This window comes from Hylobates moloch, unplaced genomic scaffold (assembly GCF_009828535.3).
Source record: "Hylobates moloch isolate HMO894 unplaced genomic scaffold, HMol_V3 SCAFFOLD_19, whole genome shotgun sequence".
Classification (NCBI taxonomy): Eukaryota; Metazoa; Chordata; class Mammalia; order Primates; family Hylobatidae; genus Hylobates; species Hylobates moloch.
This window is the reverse complement of record NW_026652294.1, coordinates 9,419,194-9,445,336: the sequence shown is the minus strand read 5'-3', so window position 1 is coordinate 9,445,336 and position 26,143 is coordinate 9,419,194. Positions and strand designations below refer to the sequence as shown.

General features: G+C 51.3%; 1 protein-coding gene across 1 annotated transcript in view; it reads left to right on the top strand.

Annotated features, from left to right (window-relative positions):
* Window positions 1-25,841, top strand: part of MN1 (MN1 proto-oncogene, transcriptional regulator) — a 52,381-nt gene extending 26,540 nt beyond the window's left edge. The window contains exon 2 of the mRNA XM_032138805.2: window positions 23,008-25,841. Coding sequence (XP_031994696.1) covers window positions 23,008-23,189 — 182 coding nt within the window. The 3' untranslated portion in view covers window positions 23,190-25,841. The remainder of the gene's footprint in view (window positions 1-23,007) is intronic.
* The last annotated feature ends 302 nt before the right edge of the window (window positions 25,842-26,143 follow it).

The window sequence follows — 26,143 nt, the reverse complement described above, 5'->3', positions numbered from 1 at the left end:
ATTTGGCAGCTGCAGGTTTGTCCAGGGGTTTATTTGCTCTGTGTCTGCCCCTGAGCCCCTGCCACTGAGAGGGCACCGTGCGGGTGGCGAGAGATACTCATGTACATCAAGGGATCAAGGCTGGGCGCGGTGGCTCATGCCTGTAATCCCAACACTTTGGGAGGCAAGGCAGGTGGATCACCTGAGTTCAGGAGTTTGAGACCAGCCTGGCCAACATGGTGAAACTCAGTCTCTACTAAAAATACAAAAATTAGCTAGGCATGGTGGCGTGTGTCTGTGCCTCAGTATTTGGGAGGCTGAGGCAGGAGAACTGCTTGAACCTAGGAGGCAGAGGTTGCAGTGAGCTGAGATCGTGCCACTGCACTCCAGCCTGGGCAACAGAGTGATACTCTATCATTCATAAATAAATAAATGAATGAATGAATGAATGAATGAATGAATGGACCAAGATGATGTTTGGGGGCTAGGGTTTGGGTCCTAGCGTCCTCTCTTGTTGTACGGCCTTGAGTGAGTCACAATGCTATGCTATGTCTCAGTTTCCTCGGCCCCAGCCTGGGCTCTGCACCATGCACCCCCACGACTCGGGCCCAGCTGAGCCTTGAAAGGTTTGGAGTTTCCTGAAGCAGAGCTTGAATTCTCCCCTCGCTGCCTTGCGGCCTCCCTCTCTCCCTCACTCTGAAACCAAAGCCCAGCATCTGCTTCCCCAGGAGCTGTTTAATATTCTGCCGTGGTAAAATGAACTCATTGGAGCCACCCGAAAACAGCTGAATGAACCCCCTGGCGCCCGGTGGCCTTTCAGAGTGGCTCCAGACCCCCCTTGGGCCTCAGGGAGGCTGGCAACGGTAGCAGCTGTGGGAGAGGGGCCCCCTTTTCTTCTTGGTGTCTCGGGGGAGCCTCTGACCTGCAAATGGGGCTCCTCGGGGGCTGGGTAGGGGATGGGAGTCTGGGGAGGGGCAGCCTGGGCTTCCTGGCCTGTTTGGGGCCTTGTTTGTGCTTCTTGGCTCAGAGGTTCTGTGTATGGGGCCTCCTTGGGGAGGCTGAGAAAGCTAGGCCTTCCCCAAATTCTTCTCCTGATTCTCCCCCACCCCAGCCTCAAACTAGGCCTAGTGCAGGCACTAGGCTGCTAGCCCCTAGCTGCCAGCCACACTGCTTGATGATGATGATGATGATGATGATGATGATGATGGCAATGGTGATAGTGACAGCAGCATCCATGGAGCAGTTGGTAAGTACCAAACCCTGATGAGTGTGTTGTCTTGCTAGCTTATTGGCTGCTGGAAACCACTGCCAACAGTTTACTGTTCTTATTCCCATTTGACAGATGAGGAAACTGAGGCCCAAAGGGGAGCAGCTGTGTGAGAGTTCATGGAGCTAGGAAGTAGCCTAGCAGGGCTTCACCCAGGCTCTTGCCAGCACACTACTGTCCTGGTGCCCCACACACGTCTGCACCTGCAGGGTTGTCTTGGGGTTGGTTAAGTGATGTCAAGCCGTGGAGCACTGCCCACAGGCATACAGTTGGCACTACTTAAATGCTAGCCTCTATCATGACTTGATGACTGTACTCTGTCACACTTGTTGCCTGTTAAGTCCAAGTTTCATGACTGTCTCCCTTCTCCCCACACCCTAACTGCTCTATTTCCACCCCAACTCCCTCGAAAGGCAAATGGTAACAAAGTGCTTCCAGGTAGAAGCCGGATTGATTTCATGTAATTATCCCTGATAAAATTAAATATTACTTGCAATTAGTCTTGGGCAATTTCTCTGCTGAGACACAGTGAGGCAGTGGGGTGAAAAAGGGCTGAGTTGGCCCAGCCCCTGCTGGGCTGAGGGCTGAGTCTGTTGGCAGTTGTGTGTGTGCTCTGCCCGAGAATGCCCTGTCGCCAGGACTTAAACCCACAGCAGTGATTTCTCCCCAAGACAGAGAGAACTAGGGAGGGCTGGGAAGGAGGACACACACAACAGCCCCTTTCGTCCATCCTTATTTTATATCCGAGAAGCCTCAGCAAATAGTACTGGGATTGATTTTTCCAGCAGGTGAGTGGCCTGACATGTGTCGGGTCCAACAACCTCTCTGGAAGATTCCAATAATTGATATCCGGCGGTGGAACCCAAGGTGTAGGATTTCCTTCCCAGGAGTTCAAGCCCCAGCAACACTTTCCCCCAGCTGTGGGATCTTGGGCAAATTACCTCCTTTCTCTGAGCCTCAGTTTTTCCAGTCTTTAAAATGGGGGTAACTTTGACTATTGAATGAGTTAACGTAGGAGTTGGCAAACTTTTTCTGTAAAGGGTCAGATAGTAAATATTTTGGACTCTGCATGCCATGAAGTCTCTACTTAACTACCTATCCCTTTCCCTATCATGCAAAAGCAGTCACAGACAGTGTGCCAATGGATGGGAGTGGCTGTATTCTGATAAAACTTTATTTATGGACACTGAAATTTGGATTTCATATAATTTTCATTTGTTATGAAGTATCTTCTTTTGACTTTTTTTCAACCATTAAAAAATGAAAAAAGGCCAGGTGTGGCGGCTCACGCTTATAATCCTAGCACTTTGGGAGGCTGAGGTAGGAGGATTGCCTGAGGACGGGAGTTTGAGGCCAACCTGGGCAACGTAGTAAGACCCCCTACCAACCTCTATAAAAAGTTAGCCAAGCATGGTGGCATGTGCCTGTAGTCCCGGCTACTTGGAAGACTGAGGTGGGAGGATTGCTTGAGCCCAGGAGACAGAGGTTGCAGTGAGCTATGATCATGCCACTGCCTTCCAGCCTGGATGACAGAGTGAGACTCTATCTCTAAAAGGAGAAAAAAAAAAAAGATTAGGGAAAAAACCCCACCAAAACATTCTTAGCTCATGAGGTTGTAGAGTTTTTTTTAACCCTCCAAGACCCAAAAGTCAGATGGTGGGCCAGATTTGGCCACTGGGCTGTAGTTTGCCGCCCCCAAGTTGACAGATGAAGTGTGCTTAATCTAGTGCTCAGCACAGGCAAACTGCTCAATTAATGGACACGACGACTATTATTATTTTCTGGACTCAAAATACCTTTTATGGGCATATTTAAGAGTAAGTTAAAAACAGGGGCTGGATGTGGTGGCTCATGCCTGTAATCCCAGCACTTTGGGAGGCTGAGGTGGGAAGAATTGCTCGAGGCCAGAAGTTCAAGACCAGCCTAGGCAACATAGCCAGACCTCATCTCTACTTAAAAAAAAAAAAAAAAAAGTAGCCGGGCATGGTGGCTCATGCCTATAGTCTCAGCTACTGGGAAGGTTGAGGTGGGGGATTGCTTGGGTCAGGAAGGTTGAGACTAGAGTAAGCTGTGATTGTGCCACTGCTCTCCAGCCAGGGTGACAAGGTGAGACCCTGTCTCTAAAAATAAAATAAAATAAATAAAATAAAATAAAATAAAATAATAAAATAAAATAGCCAGGTTTGTACTGTGAAGTTCAGGTGATAATCATTCCTTTTTCAGTTTATGCTTGTATCTGTAAACTTTTCGTGTGTTCTTTGATCAAGTCAGGACTATTACTTCCATTGCCGGGAGACTGAGGCCCAGAGAGGGAAAGTGCCTTGTCCAAAGTCACACAGCTGGGACGAGGCGGAGGTGGATCCTGAATCCACATGATTCTCTGCCTGGGAGGGCCTCAGAGTCCTCTCCAGAAATTTATGTGTTGGAAAATGCACTGGACTGGGAGCCACCTCAGTCCTCTCTTCCCTGAGCCTCAGTTTTTCAACCTGGAAATGGCTGCCTTTCAAACCCCCAACTGTCTATGGACTGTGACTCTGGGGTGACAAGAATCTCTCTCCATCATCCTTTCAGTGGTTCTAAACTCCAGGTTACACCTGACCAGCATTTGCCCTGCCTCGTGGCTGAGGCTTATGGGAGCTATCTGCTGTGCTGGTCAGAAAGGATTTGGGAGGGAAGGTTGTAAGATGAAGCTTGGACTGTGTTCTCTAGGTTAGGATGAGGACTGTGAAATTGTGCGTGGTCAGTGCCGAACACCCTGGATACTCATTGTCAATATTGGATTATGATTGCCAATTAGTGACTATGTGGCCTTGGGCGAGTCTTACTGAGCCATCGACTCTCCTTTTCCTCATGATCTGGGGGATAGTAATGCATACATTATAGATTGGCATGAGAATAAAGGAAGGTACCAGTGAACACTGAGACTTGGGGCTGGCCACATAGCAGATGATTAAAAAAAAATTGGCATCCTTGCCAGGCACAGTTGCTCATGCCTGTAATCCCAGCACTTTGGGAGGCTGAGGCTGGCAAATCACGAGGTCAGGAGATCAAGACCATCCTGGCTAACGCGGTGAAACCCCGTCTCTACTAAAAATACCAAAAAAAAATTAGCAGGGCGTGGTGGGCGCCTATAGTCCCAGCTACTCAGGAGGCTGAGGCAAGGAGAATGGCGTGAACCCAGGAGGCGGAGCTTGCTGTGAGCTGAGATTGCGCCACTGCACTCCAGCCTGGGTGACAGAGCGAGACTCCATCTCAAAAAAAAAAAAAAAAAAAAATTGGCATCCTTGATATTATTGCTTCGTTATTATCATCATTCTACTTCATCCTCAGTCACTGCATTTCCAAGCCTCATTTCTGAGGATTGTGAATTTCCACCATCCAGAGTTTTAATGGGGGAAGCATGCTGGGAGAGAACAGGATGCCGGGGGTGTGAATTTTAATCCTGTCCTGGCCTTGACTCATCATCTGACCTCAGGCAATTCACTTTATTTCACTGGGCCTCAGTTTCCCCCTCTTTGTGATTGCAATAGGTCAGATTACAGATTCAGGATCAAGTGCTAATCTGGATTAGTTTTGGCTACCTGCAGCATTGTGTCAAGAAAGACTCTGAAGGTTCCCTAGGAGGGAGTGCTGCAGTTGATTAGCAATGTCTGCCATGGATTTAAGGTGAAATATGTTTTGGTGGGAGCCCCGCGTGGTTGATCATCCTAGAAAAGGTGACCAGCTCCTTTCAGCCCCAAATTTACATCAGTCTATGGAACCTGCCTACTTGAAACTGATAGGGCTTGCCTTTTGTAAGAAAACTAGTTGTCATGGCAGCCACTGATGCAGACTGGGAAAGACTTTGTAGATTATTTTTCTAGATCAGTATTGTCCCATAGAACTTTCTGGAATGATGGGAATGTCCTCCATAGGCCCTGTCCTGTACAGTATCCACTGGCCACACACAGCTGTCAAACACTTGAAATATTGCTAGTCATGAATGAGGAATTTATTTTTAATTAATTAATTAATTAATTAATTTTTTTAGAGAAAGACTCGCACCGTGTGGCCCAGGCTGGAGTGCACTGGCATGTTCATAGCCTACTGCAGCCTCAAACTCCTGGGCTCAAGTGATCCTCCTGCCTTGGCCTCCCAAAGTGCTGGGATTACAGGCGTGCACCACCATGCCTGGCCAATTTTCAAATTTTATTTAAAAAATGTGAAAGCTGCACATGGCTAGTGGCTACCATGTTGGGACAACCCAACTCTAGACTCATAGAGCTCCTGAGCTTGTAGGAGCTCCCAGGGCATCTACTTGTTTTACCCTAGTGTGCATAAAGTCTGGGTGGGTCCTTGGGTGAAAGCCTGTTGCTTGGCAACCGACACCAAGCAGCACTCTCTGTAGCTCCACCCACAGGCAGCTGGAAACCACCTCTGCAGGAGTTTTGCTTAGGTGGGTGAGCTCTGCATAGGAAGGTAAATGCTTTTCTCTTTTGCATTGCATGCCTCCCTGGGGGCCTGGTTCTCCAGCGCTCAGACCCTGTAAGTGGGTGAGACCTGGCTTGAATCAGGCCCCCTCCCTAACCCCTGGATGAGTATGCCCATCTCTTACCCTCTGTGACAATCCAGGAAACAGGAAGGTGTTTCTAGATGCAGAGTCGGTGGGCCAAAGGGGAAGGCAGGATGATGGGTGTTTGGGAGAGTGGGAGACATGTTTTATTTTTCCCTTCCCTCCTTCTCTCCCTTCTTCCCTCCTCCTCTCCTTGTCTCTCTTTCTGGTGTGGGGAAAAAGTAGAAGATGCTTTGGAAACTGATGTGGCTTCATCCTGAGTTGGCTGCTCCCTCGCTGTGTGGTGTTGGGCAAGTGACCCCACGTCTCTGAACCTGTTTCTGCATCCTTTAAAAAGGAATAACAGTCCCTGCCTTTGAAGGGAGGACCCGATGAAGTAATATACATGAAATGCTTAGAATAGTGCCTGGCATGTGGTTCTCTTCCCTGGGAAAAAAATTACCCTCCAATGTGCTGATACTGTCTCTCTCTTTCTCTCTTTTTTTCCTTTTTGCTAAACCCCCCAAAACCCTTAACCAACACCTCCACCCACCCCACCCTGCCTGCCCAGAGATGATGTTGGAGGGGTGGAGGGTAATTTCACCAATTTCCATGCTTGGAATAGACTTAAATCTCATCTCAGAGATTATCCCTGTAGGTCCAGTCTCAGGGCTGGGTGGCGTGTTGGTTGGGAAAGTGGCCTTTCTGGATGATCGCCCTGCGCAGGAGGAGATTGCTGGCACTTGTCAGCTCATGCCAGGGGACTCGTGCATTTTTGTCTTTATTACAGGCACCTCCATTTCGGGGTTTTTGCACACAGCAGTAGGGTCTAAAATAAACAAGAAGTCTAACCTTCAAACTTTGAAGGAAGTCTGTTGGCTGGGCTGGGGTTGTGGGGAGTGAGTGGATATAATTCCTCAATCTCTACCTGGTTTGTGAGAGGGTGTCGCTCCTCTCAGTAAATTTGGCAAGGCTTCCTTCCAATTAAGTCTTGTATTATTGGCACCCAGGAAGCCTTGAAAAGCTCCTTTTCAGATCTGTCTGGAGGCTCAGGTGATGTGGTTTGAGTCTTTCTCATTTTAGGGACTCTTTAGGGTTTGTTCCAGTTTCCAGGAATTGACGTAGTCAGCACATTGAGGGCCTGCTATATGCCAGGTGCTAGGGTCAGAGTGGGAAGTAAATAGGTGATACAAGGCCCCCAGTTTCATGGAACTCATACTCTTGGGGCCATGGCAGAGAGCAGGGCAAATAGGAAAAGTTTAGCACAATTAGGGTTGGCCTGAGATGTCACAGTATGAGGGGCACTGGAGCCCACTGAGGGACTTGAAGAGACCTCCTTGATAAAGGAAGATGGAGAAGAGTTAGTCAGGTGAAGAGAGAAAGGAAAGTGGTGGTCCAAGAAGAGGGGAGAAATGACAGGAATAGTGTTGCCTCCCCTTGGTGACAGCGTACTACAAACTCCACGGTCAAGCCTTCGGGATGAGGAGGGGGTCTGGTGCTGGCTTTCGCAGTAGGGCTGAAATCCTCTGATCTAGTCACACTTCTGCCCTTGACTTACCCCTCTGTGGCCTTGGTTTCCCTAATAAATAGCACTTGTCAGCCCAGTCTTCCTAGGTCTGGTTCTGCCATCCTCAGAAGACCACAGGGACAAGGGGCTGTGACTTCTGCCCTTGGAGGAAGAGGCACTGGGTCTTAATCCTGCTTCTCTATACCAGAGACATAGGCCAAATCTGGAAAATCCTTCTGAGAGGTGGGGTATAGGTGTTGCAAAATTTGTCTTGTCCAGAGAAAATTTGACAGAAGGTGAGGCCAGGGTTGACTCAGTCACTTACCCCACTCCCCTGCACCCGCCTCTTCCCACACCTCCTGCTGGAAGGAGTGTGGTGGCCCCCACTTTCCCCTTAGAGACCACACACCACCCTCCTAGGTCAACGCCAGAGATGACACTGGGCGTTGCCGGCCCAGCGAGAGCACGGAGAGCCAAGCCAGTCAGCATCGCTCAATCCTCTCTCCCACACCCAAGGTGGAGACCAGCGAATATTTTCCAGCAGTCCACAGGATAATTTGAGGTGGAGAACACCCACTTGGGTGGCATCTTTAGGTCACGGAGTCCCGGTCCTGGCAGCTGACACTCTTGCCACTTTCAAAGGGGATGTCAGTTCAGAGAAGGCAAGCGATGCACCTGAAATCACACAGCCAGCTTCCGGCAGAGCCCAGCTTCGGCTCCCTGAGTTGGGGAGGAGAGCCCAGTCCAGAGGGAAAGCAAGTTGGGGGTTGTTTGCGGCAGGTGGGCTTCTTCCTGGAAAGCCAAAGGCTGGATCTGCCGGAACCCTAGGGTGGTTGCCACTGAGGATGGGTGTGCCGGGCACAGGCACCCCGGGGGCTTTGTTCTCCATTGTTTTAATGGAAATAATTAACCAGCTCCTTCTAAGCCCAGACCACCTCCTGCTGCTCCCCCTGTCTCTCTCTACCCCCTTCACCAGGCACACACCAGGGAGCGGGTAAGAAGACACAGCCTCTAGATTCACGTAGACATGGGTTCAAATCCAAGCTCTGCCATTTTCGCTGCGTGGCCTTGGTTCTCATAGTGCTGTGGAGAGAATCTGGGCCAGCCCCGGGTCAGTGCTCTGCCCACTACTGTCCACTCAGTTCCCGCTTGCCTGGCCGGTCACTGTCTGCTTTGCTCATCACTGTGTCCTTTCAGAGTTGAAACTGAGCTGCTGTTTGCTGGGCAGGCCATGCAGCCCACACGGGGGTCCTCAGAGGCCTTTCAGGGGTAAGTGGTGGGAGCCCCCGTTCGAGTCTCCCTCCTGCTTGACATGGCTGACTAATTCAGCCTCAGAAAACCCACCTTTCTCCTTTTTTGTGGATGTGTTCTGAAATGATTTTTTTTTTTTTTTAATAGCAACCCTCTGCTCCTAATAATATTCTATTGATTTTTAAGTAGAAACACAGAGAGGTCTCTGCTGTAGCCCAAGAAGGAAGATGAGGGCCATAGCAAATGACGAGGACATTTCTGATTCCCTAAAAGTGACAGCACGATCTTCATAGATCAGGAGCATGGACTGAGCACCTACTGGGTGCCTGGCTTGCAACCTCCTCTTATGCGAACTTGGACAAGTGACATCACCTCTCTGAGCCTCAGGTTCAAGGGTCAGCATACTTGCTCTGCAAAGGGCCCTGTCTATAGCAAATATTTTAGGTTTGTGGGTTATATACTGTGATGGTTAATTTTTTGTTTTACCTTGACTGGGTCATGAGGTGCCCAGATATTTGTTTAACCATTTCTCTGGAGAACTCTGCCCAGTGCTTACAATCTGATGCACCTCTAGGAAAATAGCCATAAACAAAATGTAAACAAATGAGCAGGGCCGTGTTCCAATAAAACTTTATTTACAAAAACAGGGAGTGGGCCAGTTTTGACTTGTGTGCTGTAGTGGGCTGACCCTAGCAGAGTCTTTGTCTGAGAAATGGGACTAGGAGAATAGATGCTTCCTCCAGGGTTACATGAGGAATTATTGAGTTTAAAAGAATGAATATGTGATAGGTACTAGCTGTAATTATGTTATTGGTAATATCATATGTCATTCTCCTGGCAGCCCTGCCCGGTAGGTCTAAGATCTCATTTCACAGATGGGGAAACCAAGACACAGACAGATGAAGTGACTTTCCCTCAGCCCTTCTGCTCACTGTTGGATGACTTGGCATGGGTCCCCATTCCTCTCAGGCTTCTGATTCCCTACCTGTAGCCTCAGAGAGGACTTGGTGATGTAATGCACAGAGCATCAGTGCAGAGGGGAAGTGGAGGCACAGGGAGGTGGAGGCACAGGGAGGTGGAGCCGCTTGTAGAGGTCACCGTCTGAGATGTGGCAGGGCTGGAATGAGAAACTAAGCTGAATTTCTTGGGGCCCCAAGTTAGAGGCATCTGACTTAGAAGTTGCCTTGGGCGCCTGGCCAGCCCAGAGACCCAAGCTCTCTTAAGGTACCGTTCCCATGGGAGTGGGACTCTTTTCCTTCGCCTTGCTCAGAGTTGGAGAATACAAGGGACTTGGTTCTCAATAAGGGACTATGTTTCTAAGTCAGGTGTTCTACGGCAAGGTTATATGGATGAGGTGCAAGCCTCTTTATTAATTTTGTGGATTCTCGATGCTCCTTCTCTGCTCAGAAGCCTTCCTTGGCTCCTCATTGCTGGCAGGAACATGGTCTAACTTCTTCCAGGGGTCTCTGTGACTGACCTCACTTGAATTTTGCAGCCTCCTCTTCCCTCGTTTCACACCCATCCCTAAATCAGGGTCCCTGGGCCAGTCTCTTGCTTTGGAAGGAGTCACGCCTGGGTTTGGTGTGCTCCTCTCTCCTCCTTCTCCCGCAAAGCTTGCTTAACCCCCAACTTGCACATCCCCTCCTCTGTGAAGTCTTCCAGGATCCCCAGTTCTCCCCTCAGATCTCACAACATGGGCCTGCCTTTTGCTGTGGTGGAGCTCCTGCTCTATTTTGCAGGTTCATGTTTACCGGAATATCTCTCCCATATGGTGGGAGCTCTGGGGGGTGGGACCTGTGTTGGGTTCACCTCTCTGCGCTCAGTGCCCAGCACATGGCTGGAGGCACATGTGTGGCTGTGATCAGCTTATTGCCACGTTGTTAGTGGCCTCACGAGGACTCCCTTCCTCCAGGCTGCCCTAGGCCCAGGCTTAGGGAATTGATAATGGTAGCAGGACTTTGAGTGTCGGCTGGGTACCAATTCATCCCCTTCTTTGCAAGGAAGGAATGACCAAACCCATTTTTCAGAGGAGGCAGTGGAGGCATCAAAGTGGCTGATCCAGGGTCACACAACCCAGCAGTGGCAGGGATGGATTTCAAACTCAGGCCTCTATCTCCAAAGTGCGTGACTGTGCACAACTGACCCCTATGCACATCCCTTCCCCGGCGATGAAGCAGTGCGTGGGAACTTATGTGGGTAAGCCGGCCCCTTGCCAGCTGTGCTGACCCGACACAGGAAAACACCCCAGAGCTCCTGGCAGACCCACGGATGGGGGGGATGAGGCAGGACCTCCACCCAAAGTATCAGCACTTTGAAAATGTGTTTTTTTAAAATCCAGACTTGCACTGAACCTCATGTTTCCTCCAATGGGCTGGAAACAGTGAGGCTCTAATTCCAAATAAACGTGAATGTATATTTGTTTTGTTTTGTTTTGTTTTTTTGAGATAAGGTCTTGCTCTGTCACCCAGACCAGAGTGCAATGGCACCATCACAGCTCACTGCAGCCTCGAAATCCCAGTTTCAAGTGATCCTCCCAAGTAGCTAAGACCATAGGCACACACCACACCACTTGGCTAATATTTTATTTATTTATTTATTTTTGAGACAGCGTCCTGCTCTGTTGCCTAGGATGGTCTTGAACTCCTGGGCTCAATCCTCCTGCCTCGGCTTCCCAAAGTGTTAGAATTACAGTCGTGAGCCACCGCACTCGGCCTCTATTTGTTTACTTTTTTTTATTATAAATAAAAATCATTATTTGTTGAATGACTTACCACTTGCCAGGCAGAATGCTAGGAGCTCAGCGAGGTGTCAGCCCTGGTGTTTAGTTGCTCCAGTTTCTATGTGAGCATGCTGGGGCTCAGAGGTACAGCATCCTGCCCAGGCCACTCAGTATGGGGTCTAACACTATGTGGGTGAATCTTGGGCAAGAAGGTAAGAAAACAGAGAGCGGGAGGGCTGTGCTGGAGACACGGCTGGAGAGACTCTCAAATATAATAATAGTACTTAATGGTAACATTATTACCAGCATTACTGGTATTACCAGCAAATACTCTTATTATATTTAAGAGTCTCTCCAGAATGGCAGCTACTATTTATGGGGTGTAGTCAGTCCCTGGCACTGTGCTAAGCACTTTGCTTGCATTGCCCCCAGGCCTTCCCTCCTATGAGAATGATACTGTCTCCATCCCCATTTCGTAGATGAGGAGATTGAGGCTCAGAGGAGTGAATTTCCCCAGAACCAACGGGCTGTGCTCTTGCATGAGCACCCTGGCAACACCACCGTCAGGAGGAAGGTGCAGGCTGAGCGGCCGGCCCTCAGCCCCCCGGGGCCTGTCACATCTTAGCAGCATACAGGTCAGGAGTGGCCCAGGGGTGTGCAGGGCTGCATCTGTCACAGGTCACTGGCTATGTGGCCGGAGGTGCCAGGCAGGACGGGGAGCCCAATCAGAGACGCCCAGGCCTGGTGCGAGGAGCCGGCTCTGGCCATCCTGCCGTCTGCGGCTGTCGCGCACTACCTCATCCCCTCCTTCAGGGCCAGGGACGGTCCCCAGGACTCAGCCTCCCCCCGCATTCCCCGGTCCTGCCCCCAGCTCCTGGCAGCCTGGTTCCAATGATGCCCTTGCAGCCTCTCCTCCGTGGAGCCCTCGGCCAGTTCTCAATCTAAATGACAGCTGCCCTCAGCCAAGTCAACTCAAATTAATTTCCGAAGGCTTCCAGGGGCCTGGCCCAGCCTCTCACCAGACTGCACTGCTGCAGCGGCCGGCGCGAGGCCTGTGCTTCACCCTCGTGGGGCCTGGAAAGGGGGGGCCTTGCAGGGCCCTCCCGCCCATCATGAGTTGGGGGGCTACCTTCGCACCTGGCTCTGTGCCCAGGGCAGAAGGGGAATGCAGGCCCTCCCTGCCCCCAGGAGCCCCCGTCCCCGCCATGTGCTGCCTCCTGTAAGATGGGGGAAGGTTGCAGCTGAAACTTTGGTAACATCAGTGGTGAGGGAAGAAGCGTTGAAGGGGCGGGGGGCTGTCTGGTTTTGTCCTCAGCTTCTGTGTCACCCTGGGAAGTTCTCATCCCATCTGTGAGCCTTGGGTTTTTGTTTTTGTTTTCTCCCAAAAAGTGTGTTTGTGAGAGAGAGAGAGAGAGAGAGAGAGAGAAAGAGAGAGAGAAATACGAAAAATTAGAGAATAAAAGGAAGGGGAAAAGGAGAGAGGGAGGGGGAGAAGGAGATGGGGGGGAGATACAGATGGAGGGGCAGAAAGAGGAAGAATAAGTGAGAGGGAGAGAGAGAGAGGATGGATAATGGACAGAGGCAGGGTGAATAAGAGCAGGACATGAGGGAGAGAGAGAGAGAGAGCGAGAATGAGACAGATTGAGAAGAGGAGAATGCTTGCAAGAGAGAAATTGGGGGTGGTGGTGGGGTGGGAGAGGTCGTGCCAGTCACTTTGGCCAATGATGTTTCCCTTTTTCATGCAACTTTGATAAAAACCACACACTGTGACATCAGACGTCTCTGGGCATGACCTTGGCTCTGCGGGTGGCTGGCTGTGTGACCCTGTGCCTGTGGCATCACCTCCTTGAGGCTCAGTGTCCTCTGCTATAAAATGGGCTAGTGTGTCGGGCCGTCTCTCCCTCTGGGTGTTGGAGTCATTCACAGTGACCGACTGAGCCTGCAGGCCATGTTCACGGTCACACCCTGGAGCCGACTGGCATAGAGACATGGTCTGCTTTCCTTTTTCCTTTTCTCAATTGCCGTGGTGACATTATTGCTGGAAGTTGTCATTGATGGGAGGGCAGAGAAGAAGCAGGGGACACAGGCATAGGGCTGGGCCGAGGAGTGGCTAGTCCCCTGGGCCTGCCTCGGGCTCTGTGTGGCCCTGGTGGGATGCCTAGAGTGTCATGCAGGCTGTTGGCCACTATCTCTCGGTCCCCATCCTTGGGGTTGTGGGTGTGGTTCCCTGAGCTCAGGTCAAGATGTCTCAGTGGCCTGTGCTTAGGCTCCTGCCCCGGCCTCTTGCCTATATCAAATGTAAAATCTTTCTTTCTTTATTTTTTTTAGAGACAGGGTCTTGCTCTGTCACTCTGGCTGGAGTGCAGTGGCATGATCCCAGCTCACTGCAGCCTCAATCTCCTAGGCTCAATAGATCCTCCTGCCCCAGCCTCCCAAGCAGCTGGGACTACCAGCATGTACCACCATGTCTGGTTAATTTTTTTTTTTTTTCTTTGAGATGGAGTCTTGCTCTGTGGCCCAGGCTGGAGTGCAGTGGTGTGATCTTGGCTCACTGCAAGCTCTGCCTTCTGGGTTCAAGCGATTCTCCTGCCTTGAGATTACAGGCATGTGCCACCACTCCCGGCTAATTTTTGTATTTTTAGTAGAGATGGGACCATGTTGGCCAGGCTGGTCATGAACTCCTGACCTCAAGTGATCCGCCTGCCTTGGTCTCACAAAGTTCTGGGATTACAGGTGTGAGCCACCATGCCCAGCCAATGTCCGGTTAATTTAAAAAAAATTTTATAGAGACAGTATCAGGCTGGTCTTGAACTCCTGGTCTTAAGCAATCCTCCCACCTGCACCTCCCAAATTGCTGGGATTACACATGTAAGCAACCTCGCCCAGCTCAAATGTGAAATCTGATTGCCTCAGAGGGTTAGAAGGGATTTGAGGGGAGGGTTGTACATCTACCCAAACCACTAGTCGTTTTAGAGAGGGCCAGTTAGGCCCAGAGAGGGGGAGTGACTCGCCCAGGATCACACAGCAAGCAAGGTGACAGAGCTGAGATGAAAATGTGAGCCATTCACTAAAACACGTAACGAATATTTATCAGGTGCCTACTGTGTGCCAGGAAGCAGGTGGGAGCCACAAGGGCATGTTTGCCTTCAGGGTCTCCAGGCCATTGTCACTGGAGGGATTGTTATCCCCTTCTGCAGATAGGGAAACTGAGGCTCAGCAAGTTGACCCACCCAAGATCACAGAGCTAGTGAGGGGCAGAGTTGAGATTCAGACCATGGCGGGCTTTGAACTCAGGCCTCCAAGCTCAGCGTTGGGACAACCTCTAAGCTGATGCGTGTCCGGGAGGGTTGGGGTGGGAGCCAACCGTGAAGGTTCAGGTTTGCTGTTTTCCTGCTTGATTGGTGGCCATGTAGACCTTCTTTCTGATCCCTGATATCTGGCTGAGATTTGCTGTTCCTGCCCCTGAGCCCAGAGTCTTTGAGTTTCCCAGGCCCCATCTATCTTTCTATAGAAGGGGATGTGGCCCAGGGATCAAGTGTGCACAGGCAGCCAAGGCAGGGTTGTTCTTGGGGTTGTGGGGCCCCACAGACGGGTTCTAGTTGGGCTGTGGGGGTCAATTCCACAGGGGTCAAATCCTCCACATTTCTCAGTGGTAGGTTCTTGGAGACAGGTCTTAGCAGTGCAGTCAAAAGCCTGTGACCACTGAGCACGGTGGCTCATGCGTACAATCCCAACACTTTGGGAGGCTGAGGCAGGTGGATTGCTTGAGCTCACGAGTTCAAGACCAGCTTGGGCAACATGGTGAACTCCCATCTCTATAAAAAAAATACAAGAATTAGCCGGGCGTGGTGGCGCATGCCTCTAGTCCCAGCTACTTGGGAGGCTGGGGTGAGAGTATTGCTTGAGCCTGGGAGGCAGAGGTTGTAGTGAGCTGTGATCATGCCACTGCAGTCCAACCTGGGTAATAGAGCTAGATCTTGTCTCAAAACAAAAAAACAAAAACCTGTGACTGTACTTTCTACTGGGCAAGGCTCTCTACTCCTGTGACTTCTGTCTGCCCTGATAGCTGGTAGCATTTTCCTGGGCACCTGCCATATGCCAGGCACAATAGAACCTTTTCTTCCCATTTCACAGAGAAGAAAGGTGAGGCTCAGAGAGAGAAAGTGACTTGCCCAAGCTTGAGCTGCTGGGAAAAATGCCAGGGACCAGGATACAGACCTTGGTCATCTGACTCCAAAGTCCCCCGTGATGTTTTCTGTGTTTGGTGGCCTGTTGGTGAGGGGCCCTGACCTCAGAACACCCCTCTGCCAGAGCAAGATGTGTGAGCACGTCCCTGAAGCCAGCAAGGCTGCAGCTAGCGGTGTCATTACCATCATGGTAGCCGGGGCCAGGGGTGCCATCTGCCAGCAGGGAGAGAAGTATGCACATCTCAGAGTAGGGGTGTTGGAGAAACATCGCCACGGGGCTGACAGCCAGGTAGGATGGCAGGAGTCACCTGGGGTGAGGAGGTGCAGGTGCTCTAGGCAGAAAAAACCGCAGCAGCAAAGGTGTGGAGGTGGAACGATCAGGGCTCTGCTGAGGGAATGCATAGCTGGGGCTTGCAGTGCAGGAGAGAGCACTGAGAGATGAGGTCAGAGGCCCGAGAGGGAGTCAACCTGGGGCATGCAAAGCTGCAAGGCACTGGGGAGCCATGGAAGGTTCAAGGAAGAGAGAGGCCTGCTCTGGTTGGTGCTTCAGGAAACTCCCCCAGCTCACAGGTTTGGAGGGCAGTGTGTAAGCAGAGAGTGAGGCAAGGTGGCAGCTGCAGAGAGTGAGGCAAGGTGGCAGCTGCAGACAGGAGATGGTGAGTGTGTGGGCCAGGGTAGGGCAGTGGGGCAGGAGAAAAGTGGGCAGACTTTGGAGGCAGCCTCTTCCCTCCTTGGCCTGGGCTGACTGTGGGGGATGGGGAAGAGGGAAGAGTGACCTGGAATGTCCGGGGCTGGCTTGGATGCAATGGCCCTGCCCTTCTAAGGAGGTGGGGAACAGAAAAGCTACCAAGGTCTGGGGGTCACAGATAAGTGTGTGGGGGGCCTAAGGGACTCCCAGGCTGTAGCACGAAGGCTCCAAGAGGTGGTGGCTCAGCCCTGTGGCCACCAGACCTGCCTCAGCTTCCAGGCCCAGTCGCCCAGCCCCCCAGTTGAGTGGCAGCTGTCACAGAACCCAATGTCTCCCCGCACCAGGTCCAAATAAAGGAAAAACCAAAATACATTTCCCTTTGTCAGAATCCAGCGAGGGTGAGTTGGGCGAGAGTCATCCGCTATTGTGTGCTGGGGCCCACACTGCTTCTTACATAAGCCCCGAGTTAAAAATACGCCCGGAATTCTCATTCTCCAGCTCTGCCTGGGATTGCACCCTGACCCCCAGCCTCGGCAGCTTCCATTACCCACAGGGATGAAGAAACTGCCCCATGGCACAAAGCTAGCACGTGGCACTTCTAGCTCTGGCTGCCTCCAGTGCCAAGAACAGTAAGAGTGGGCTGGGTGCGGTGGCTCACGCCTGTAATCCCAGCACTTTGGGAGGCCAAGGTGGGCAGATCACTTGAGCCCAGGAGTTTGAGACCAGCCTGGGCAACACAGCAAGGCCCCATCTCTACAAAAAACAAAACAAAAACTAGGGGCTGAATTGCAGGCCTGGCTCTGCCTCTGACTTCTTGTGACTTTGATCAGGCTCTGACTCTCTGGACTGTCTTTCAGTTCATCTGTAAAGAGCAACAGTAGTACCAGGTTAGGGAATTAGAAGGAAAAATGTGGCCAGGCATGGTGGCTCACCCCTGTAATCCAGCACTTCGGGAGGCTGAGATGGGAGGATTGCTTGAACCCAGGAATACAAGACTAGCCTTGGCAACGTAGTGAGACCCTCATCTCTACAAAATAAATTTTAAAAAATTAGCCGGGTGTGGTAGTGAGCACCCATAGTCCCAGCTACTTGGGAGGATGAGGTGGGAGGATTGCTTGAGCCCAGGAGGTTGAGGTTGCAGTGAGCTATGATTGTGCCACTGCACTCCAGCCTGGGTGACAAAGCGAGACTCTATCTCTAAAAGAAAAAGAAAAACAACAACAACAAAATAATGATTAAGTATCAGAGCAGCTACTCTTTTTTGACAAAGCGCTCACCTTATGCTGAAGGCTTTCCAGCTGTCATCTAACTTAATCCTCCTAGCAGCCCGCAAGGTAGGTTCTCTTACTCTTCCCGTATTAGAGAAGAGGTTAGCACCTAGCCCGGGCCATGCTCTGGGGGAGTACCCAGGGAGCCCTTGATATGGGCAGTTGTTGGGCTCTGTCCTTCCCCCCGAATACCCCTGGCTTTCCCTCAGGTAGGCAGCGGGGCAGGAGGTGGCTGGGTCAGAAGTCTCCTTCCCTGGGGCTCAGCGGTGGAACCGTGGCTGGGAGAACCACCGAGGCAGCCCTTTGCCTGGCGTGGGAGGTGGCAGCCACCTCCGCCCGGCTCACGACGCCTGAGCACGTGGCTCACCCACATTGGAACCTGGTCCGGGGATTTTACTGCAGAGCAGGGTGATGACGAGGCCTGTTTTGCTGACTTTAAAGAAAAAAAGAAAACTCGGCCCCCTCTATGGGTGGGCGGCATCTCTAGAAGCAAAATTTAAAATGCAACATCCCCAGGTAAACGTCCCCTCTTTTCCATGCTCCCTTCACCCCAGGCACAGCCTGCAGAAGGGTCACTCAGCTCTCCCGGGGCCCAGCCCTGCAGGTCCCCACTGTCACCCGCAGGCTGGCCAACAATGTTGATGGGCTGTACTCACAGCCACCGTTGGCAGGAGCGCCCCACGTGCTAAGCATTTTGCATGGATCATTTCACTTAATTCTCCTAACTGCCTCCATGACGGCCGGTCCTGTTATTTCCCCCATTTCCTAGAACCGAGGTTCTGAGAGCTGAAGTGATGTACAAAAGTTCCTTGCTCCACGAATGGTGGCCACTATCATTGTTGAACCCTGTAAGAGAAACGGAGTGAGTTGAGTTATTCACGCAATTGCTTTTTTTGGCACCTGCTCCTGGTTTTCTCCTTCCCTTAATGGAACTGACTGTCTCCATTGTGGACGGAGAAGTTTGGAAGACAGAATCCGACACGGGTCTTGTGATGGCAGTGGGGTGAGCAGGGGGCAGCCTGAACCTCTGCAGCATGATGACCAAATGAAGTGCTGTGGTGTTCAGGGCAGGGGTGACGGGGTAATAGGAGGAGGCCAGAAGATCAGCGAGGATTTGTGCCGTGAAGAAAAGCTGAGAAGTGCTTTTGGGAGGAGAAACAGCAGGGGTGTCTGTCTCAGCTCTGGGCCTTGACCCTGGGCATGGGGCGTGAGGTGGTTCTTTCTGGCCATAGCTATCCTTAAAAACCGTCCTGCAGTCTTTCCTTGCCGGGCAGGCATGCCCATCAGTCCCCAAGAACCAGAGGCCCCTGCCCTCGGCCCCCCTGTGCTGCCTGAATGGGGTAAGGCACACACAGGGTTATCTGTTTTGAGACGATGATGCCCCAGCTTCTGGGACTGACCCCCCAACATGCACATGGTATTGCCAGTCTCTTGTGAGGTCTCCCACGCTGCTCTTAGCCGGGCTCAGCAGGAATCACTACGTCCAAGTTGCAGATGAGGAAACTGTGGCTCTGCAGACAGGAGCTGCCCAGGTACGGGGCATTTGGGATTCTACCCTGGCCTGAGCAGCTGGGGATCCTGGGCTGAGAGGAGAGAGCCACGCCTCCAGAGCTGGTGACTTGGCCCTGGGTGACCCCTGGGTAGCTCCTGCCCCTTAGAGCCTCAGTCTTCTCGTCTGTCAAATGGGGATGAAGGGTGCTTCACAGTCAGTGCACTGGACCCAACTGAGGGCCTGGCGTGTGCAGGGTCCGGGGGTGAGCAGGCCAAACCTGCCCCTCTCCACATGGCCACAGTCTGATGGGGGAGGCTGACAATCAAGTGGAAAACACAACAGCACTCACTGGGTCCCGTGGTGTCTGCCAGTGCCGGGCGCCGAGTGACTCCAGGGTCTCCCCCAACCCTGGGAGCTTGGCAAGGGGGTGGTTTTATCTCCGGGTCCTGGCGTGGGGGCTGGCGTGCTTGCCGCCTCCAGGAGCAGAGACTGAGGGCCTCTCTTGAGCTGGGGCAGGCCATGACTTGAGGCGGCTTCCGTGGGGCTGATTTATCGGCAGCGACTCGGCAGCCCTGGGGAGCCGCGGTCTAAGGGCGTGTTAGGTCCCCCTAGCTGGAATGAATCCGGCGGGAGGATGAGTTTGGTCATGCTTGGGTTGTCAAGAACTGAAGAATAATATTCTCTCTTAAAAATATTCCCTGTGGATACCAGACTGGTTGGCTCTCTTGCTCATTCTAGGCGGAGGCTGGAGGGAATCCCGCACCCGTGCTCTGTGACATCTGGCAAGGCTCTCACCCTCTCTGAGCCCAGGGTGGCCCTGCTGGGGTGGGGAGAAGGGGCGCCCCCACTGATGGGCTTGCTGGGGATTGGGATTAGATAATACACAGAAGTGTTCAGTTGTGTGCCTGGGACGCCCTCATTAAATCCACCCCTAATAAGAACAGCAATGGTTTCTGGCATTAGTGCACGGCACACTTAATGTCTGTAACTTGGGGATGAAAGCATCTTTAGAAAATTTGGCCATTTGGGTCTGTCTTACCCATCACTTGGCAGACTCAGCTTCCTCTACCCGGTAGGTTGCTCAGGAATTTTCTTTCACCTTCTGGGTGCTTGCAGCCCCAGAGCAAAGAGTTTCTCTCTCCTTTGGCAAGGAGCTTCATCCCTCGGAGTTTGTTTCCTCATCTGTAAAGTGGGCTCAAGCATTGCTACGTTCATTCCTTGAGATAATTTGTGCAAAGTGGGGGAAATAACCCCCTTTCAGATTTTCTCTCTTTCTCTCTCTCTGTGGCAGACACTACCCTCACCCCACCCCCAATCCAGATCTTGCAGTGCTTGGAATAAAATTCCTTTGGAGATATTAAGCAGGGTAGGGTGGAGGGGTCACGGGGAACAAGGCAAGCGTGGGTTCAAGAGCAAAGGTTGGAGCACTGTGCCTCAGTATTGCCAGAATCCAGGGCCTGCCATGTTCCTAGAAACCCTGCATCTGATGCCTTAAGCTTCCTGGGGTACCTTCTCCCCAGGAAGCCCTGGGTGGGGAGTTAACAACACCCAGATTTCACCACTACTAACTAGCTTTGAAACCTTGGATTCAGAACCTCAGTTTCTCCTGTGAAATGGGGCAAAGGCTCCTGTTTCATGGGCAGGAACACGCCCACCTGGCTGGGCCCCAGGAAGTAGTGGGGCTTTAGGGGATTCTAAGTGGCTGCAAATCCCCTCTCACCCCTGACCCTCCCAGATATGAATGACAGTCCCAGCAGCACTGTTTGGGGGACTCCCTGTGTGCCAGGCCTTACAAGGCCCCAGGGGAGATGACATCATCCCCATTTTACCAATGGGGAAACTGAGGTCCAGAGAGGGAACATGGTAGAGCCTTGGCCACACAGTAGTGGGGCTGTGACTCCAAAGTGACCGTGCTTTGGTCACAAAGAGACACTGTTTCCTGGCCTCACCCTCAGCTCCAGGAGGAGGGTGGGGATAGTGTCCATCCTGTTCCATGCTAGATCCACAGGGCTTGTACCATGCCTGGCATATAGAAGGTCCTCAATAAAGGCATGTTAATTGCATGAATGAGGGAAGGGGCCAAGGAAGTCTCCTTCCTGCCCAGCTCCGGCTCCTCCCAGCATGCAGGTCCCAAAGCTGAGTGTCTCTGGGGCTCCAGGGTAGGGGCCCCAAGCCCAGTTAGTCATGGCCTGTCCTCAGCTGCCTGGGCCCATCCCTCTGGGAGGATTTTCTCTGCAGGCTGTGGCTCAGCTCCTGGGGGAGGCCTCCTGCTTAATCCCAGAGGGCAGGGCGGGCCGGTAACTCCTGCCTGGCACAGGGCCCATGGCTGGGCTTGCACAGAGGATTGAGGGCAGGCCAGTCGTGGAGTTCAGTATCTGGGTGTGCTCCCTCAGCTGGAGCAGAGCCCCCCACCCCCAACTTCAGCTTTTCTCACTACTACTGAGGCAGAAATTCAACATCAGCCCATATTCAAACCCAGCTTTCTGTCCCTTCCAAGCTGTGTGACCTTGGGCATACTCTAAAGTCAGACTCTAGGAAATGAGAATAATGAGACTCTTCATTGACATATGGCAGGTCTCAGGACAGAGCCAGTGGTCATGTGGTAGCCGTAAATGAGAAGTCCTGCAAATTCCCTGCTTTGGTCTAATTTATACTAAGATGTGAATGGTTGTCAGGCTCCTTTCTCCTCAAGCGTGTCTAACATAGACATCCCTGTGATCTGTGGTGCTTTCTGTGACTCAATGAGAAGGGGGTTCAGGGGATTTTCACTAAGGGTATGGGAGAGGAATAGACTCCCCCATCCCAGGCACCCAGAGTCCTTTCATGTAGTAGCTGAGAATGGTGCTTTTGTGCTGGTCTCATTGGGGAGCTCAGATTCTCTGTCTTTCCTGCTCTGAACACTTCACCCTCGGTCCTTGTGAGGACAACACTTTACAGTTTATACAAACACCTTGTACATATCAACAGCCTGGTTGACTAGCCATCGTAAGGAGGTGCATGAGCCGGGCGGACACTCCCCTCTTCAGAGGAGGGGACTGGCCTGGGGTCCCTTTGTGGAGCTACAACTGGATTCTCTCAGCTGTTAGGTTGGAGCTGTGTGACCCCAGGAAAGTTTCCGTGCCTGTCTGGGGCTCAGACTTCTCATCTGTAAAATGGAGTATGAGAAAGCTAAGGCCAGAGCGTAGGAGGGAATGAAAGACACAGGCAGGTGTCCCGAAGGGCTCCTCCTCTCCCATGCCCCCACTCTCAAAGCCACTTCTATGGATCCTCAGCCCCTGCACACCAATGAGGGGCAGAACCTTCAGAGGTGGGAGAGGGGCTGAAAAGGGAGCGATTGGGAAGCACTGGGGAGTGCTTGTGGATTGGGGAGCACGTGGGGCTTGGGGAGCTGTGGGCGTCTAGTCTGTGGCTAAGCTGTGCCAAGCTAGGTATCCACAGGCACCTTCTCCATCCTTCCTGCTCCTCTGGGAGGGGTGCTGTGACTCCACACTTTCTCCTATGTGACTCGGGGCAAGTCATTTTCCCTCTCTGAGTCTCAGTTTTCTTAGCTGTAAAGTAGAGGTGATCATCCTTCCCCCCTGGAGTTGGTATGCAGTCTGGCACATTTTAAGAAAGTTCCCAGCTCATGGTAGGCCCTGAGCAAATGTTTCTCCAGAGGATCACACACAAACAGGCTGTGTTCTGGACCCAGACAATCCTCCCCTCCATCCTTTCACTGCGTGCGGCGAACTCCTACACATCCTTTGATGCCCAGTTTAGATGCCCCTCCTCCAGGAAGCATTCCTGACTTAGATCATATCCAGTTAATCTTTTGGGAACTCTGGTGCATCAGAGATGGGCAAACTCTGAGTTTATCCTGCCTCACTTTCCTATTTCCCAGTGGGGAAACTGAGGCCCAACAGGGAGGTCTTCCCTTGGCTGAGATCTCACAGATGAATCAGAGGTAACAGCAAGAAGATTCGAAACAACATCTCTAGATCCTCTGGGACCACCTTTAGCCATGGAAAGAGGGCGTGGACGGTGCCTGTCTTATATGCCTCTGCCACTTTGGCCCCCATTATGGCGTCCCTCAGAGACGAGCGTGCCACTAATGTCCTCTCTTGCTTCTCTCTCCACAGCCCACGACCTCCCCGCAAACAAGGCCTCAGCAACCCAGCCTGGCAGCCACTTGCAGTGCCTGTCTGTTCACTGCACAGACGACGTGGGTGACGCCAAGGCTCGAGCCTCCGTGCCCACCTGGCGGTCCCTGCATTCTGACATCTCCAACAGATTTGGGACATTCGTGGCTGCCCTAACTTGAATGACAAGAAAGACCCCCTCCTCTACCAGGCCCTTCCCCTCCCCCTCTCTGCCTCCTTCCCCCTCAACCTGACCCCACCCCTCTGTTAATTTGAAAGGGCCACTATTGCTGAGTGGATGATTTTTTTTTTTTTTCTCTAGGTTGGTACCTGCTTAGTGGCATATGGACTGGAAAGGGTTAATTTAAAGGTGGGGGGGAGCCTCAAAAGTTTTTTTAAAAAAGAAACTTGTCTGCCACAGTATGTTACCAGTGTTAACCCTTCTGCAGTTAGCAAACTTTTGCTTAAGCCTTTTTCCTCTAGATACTCCCCATGTCTCGGTAATCTTGGCATACGTTTTTTAGATGACCTCTTTCCTTGTTTTATTTTCATGCTGCTGTATGTCCAAGTATTGTTATTTCATAATAAGACAAGAGTTGCTTTCTTTTTTATTCTTTTTCCTTTTCTTACCCCCTCCCCTTTTATTTTCTTTTTGCTTTGTTCACTGCTTATTAAAATGGAAATCCTGGAGAATAGTAGTTCTGGAATATTGCCGGGTGAAAGTCAAATTGTCATCACAATATTATATATTGACACTCCAGTGTCATCAGTCAGGCAGGAGCCAAACAATGAATGCCCCCCTTAGGTATTCCGCCTGGGATTTTGTTTTGTCTGTTCCCTAAGAAAATATATTTTCGTTCCTGCAAACACAGTGCTCAGCCTTCGGTTCCCTTCCACTTGGGTTCTCTCTTCTCCTGCTGGAAGCCGCCCCTCTCTGCGATGGACGTGTCCAGCTCTGCTCTGTGGGAAGGAGTTGGAATGTTCGACAGTAGTGTTTTCTCTCCTTTTCTGGGCCTCCTCGCAAATGCCCAGACCCCGCATTTTCACGCTGTGCTAAGCAGCCTTTGGTCTGTATGGGGGATGGTGTGCTCCCAGCCTGCAGTCTTTGGAGCAAGGCTGCTGCCCTTGCTGCAGCCAGGCCGGCTGTGCCTCGGGCGCTGGAGTTGGAGGAGGCTGAGTTCTCAGCCCTTTCCCTTTTCTGAAAGCTGTTCCTGGCTGGGCATCCCAGGGAAGAAAGGAGGGGACTGCGTGTATCTCCTCCACCTCTCCCATTCCATCCCCAGTCCAACCTGGGCAACCCCACCCCTGGGAGGGATGAGGCACCCTCTTGCTCAGCCTGCTCAGCCTTCTCTGAGCCTTTGCAGGGATCTGCAGACTCCTGAGGGCTAGAGGACAGAGAAAGAGAATATAAGGAAATGACTTTGATTCCTGAGCCTTTTAGTTTTGAACTCTGGAATTCCTCTGCCCCCTCCCCAACTTTTGATGGAATCTCACCCTGTTGCAAAACTAGAGCCATGTCCCAAGCCTCTCACAAAGGAATAACTGCTCTGAGCAGAGATGAGTGGTGGTTGGCAGGGACAGGCAACTTTGGGTGCTGTTGATGCCTGCAAAAGCCATTTATGGCTTGTGGTGGGGAGCACATAGATTCCTGGGTGGGTTAGACAAGTGACTGATATCACTTCACCCAAATCGGTGATGGTTATATTTAATTTCAGTTTTTGTTAACGAGCATGTCTTACTAAAACGCTCCACTTTGAGCTCCCCCACCCCCTCTAGGTCCTCAGAGTTTGCAGATCCGGGCTTTTTTTAGCAAGTGACCTGAAGGCTCTGGGCTCACCATACAACACCCACATTGTTTATTTCAAAGAACTTTTCAGCAAAGGGAGAGGAGCTTTCAGAAAAACCTCACTCTTTCCCCTCCCTTCTCCCCTCTTTCCTTCTGCCGGTCCTTTTGGCTGGGGTCTGAGTCTGCGGTTCTCGCCTGGGCAGTCTTGACCAGGGGCAAACCCCGCCTTCAGAGGGCAGACAAAGCAGGTGGCATGAACTGATCAGCGAGAAAGGTGTGAGCTGAGGCAGTTCCTGCGTTCTGCTACAAAAGGAATGGAAAGGGAAGGGAATTTCCCCCCACCATGGGCTGTGGGAGAATTGACCATATTCTGGGCAAGACTCCATGACCCCTCTGATTCTGCAGTGTACAGCTGTTTGAGAGCCTCATCATTTTACTTTTGAAACAGGAATGATTTCTCCTTAATTGCTTAAGGCCGGGGAGCAAAGTGTCTTAACTTCTGTCTTTGACTTTCCCAGCATTGAGTCATCAACACTTTGCCAATTAGCTCATGGTCCTGGCAACCTCGGAAACCCCTGAAGTTTTAAAAACTTTCTCGCTCCCCACGACCCCAGAATGAAACAGCTTTAAAAATAGCCTTAAGCAAAAGGATGTTATTTCATTAAATTTGGTTTAATGGAAAGAATAAAAGTAAATGAAAAACACACCCTACACGCTAGACTCCGAACACTGGTAATCAGTACTGCATAGCAAACTCTTTGGGAAAGAAAACGAAAATGTTATTGCACATGTAAAATATGAAAACTTAACTCTGCTGTGTGTTAGGCAATCCTGTAATCTTTTTTGACTCTTAAAAGAAATTCATTTCTGAAATGCTTGGTTGGAAGACTGTGACAATAGCTCATGAAATTGAGTGTTATTTTTTCTTTCTTTTTTAAAAAAATATGTAAAGTGCAGTCTTCTGTATTCCTGCATATTGTATATACCTGTATATGTTTTCCTGAGCAGTTAAATAACAATAAATATGACGTTAATGGTGGCTGTGGTATATTTGTGGGTGGGGCTTGCTTTCTTTGTTTCCTCCCAGCTCTATCCCCTTTTTACATCAATCTCTTCAGATTCTATGGGATGTAGGGGTGTAGGTTTGGATGCTGTAGTGTGTGTGTCTGTGTGTGTGTCTGTGTCTGTGTCTGTGTCTCTCTGTGTGTGTTGATGTTGTTTTAAGTTGGGTTATTTCAGTATTTCTCAACCTTGGCACTATTGACATTTTGGGCCTGTTAATTCTTTGCTGGAGTGTAAGGGGGGCAACTAGGCATTTGAGAAGGTTGAATGGCATTCCTGGCCTCCACC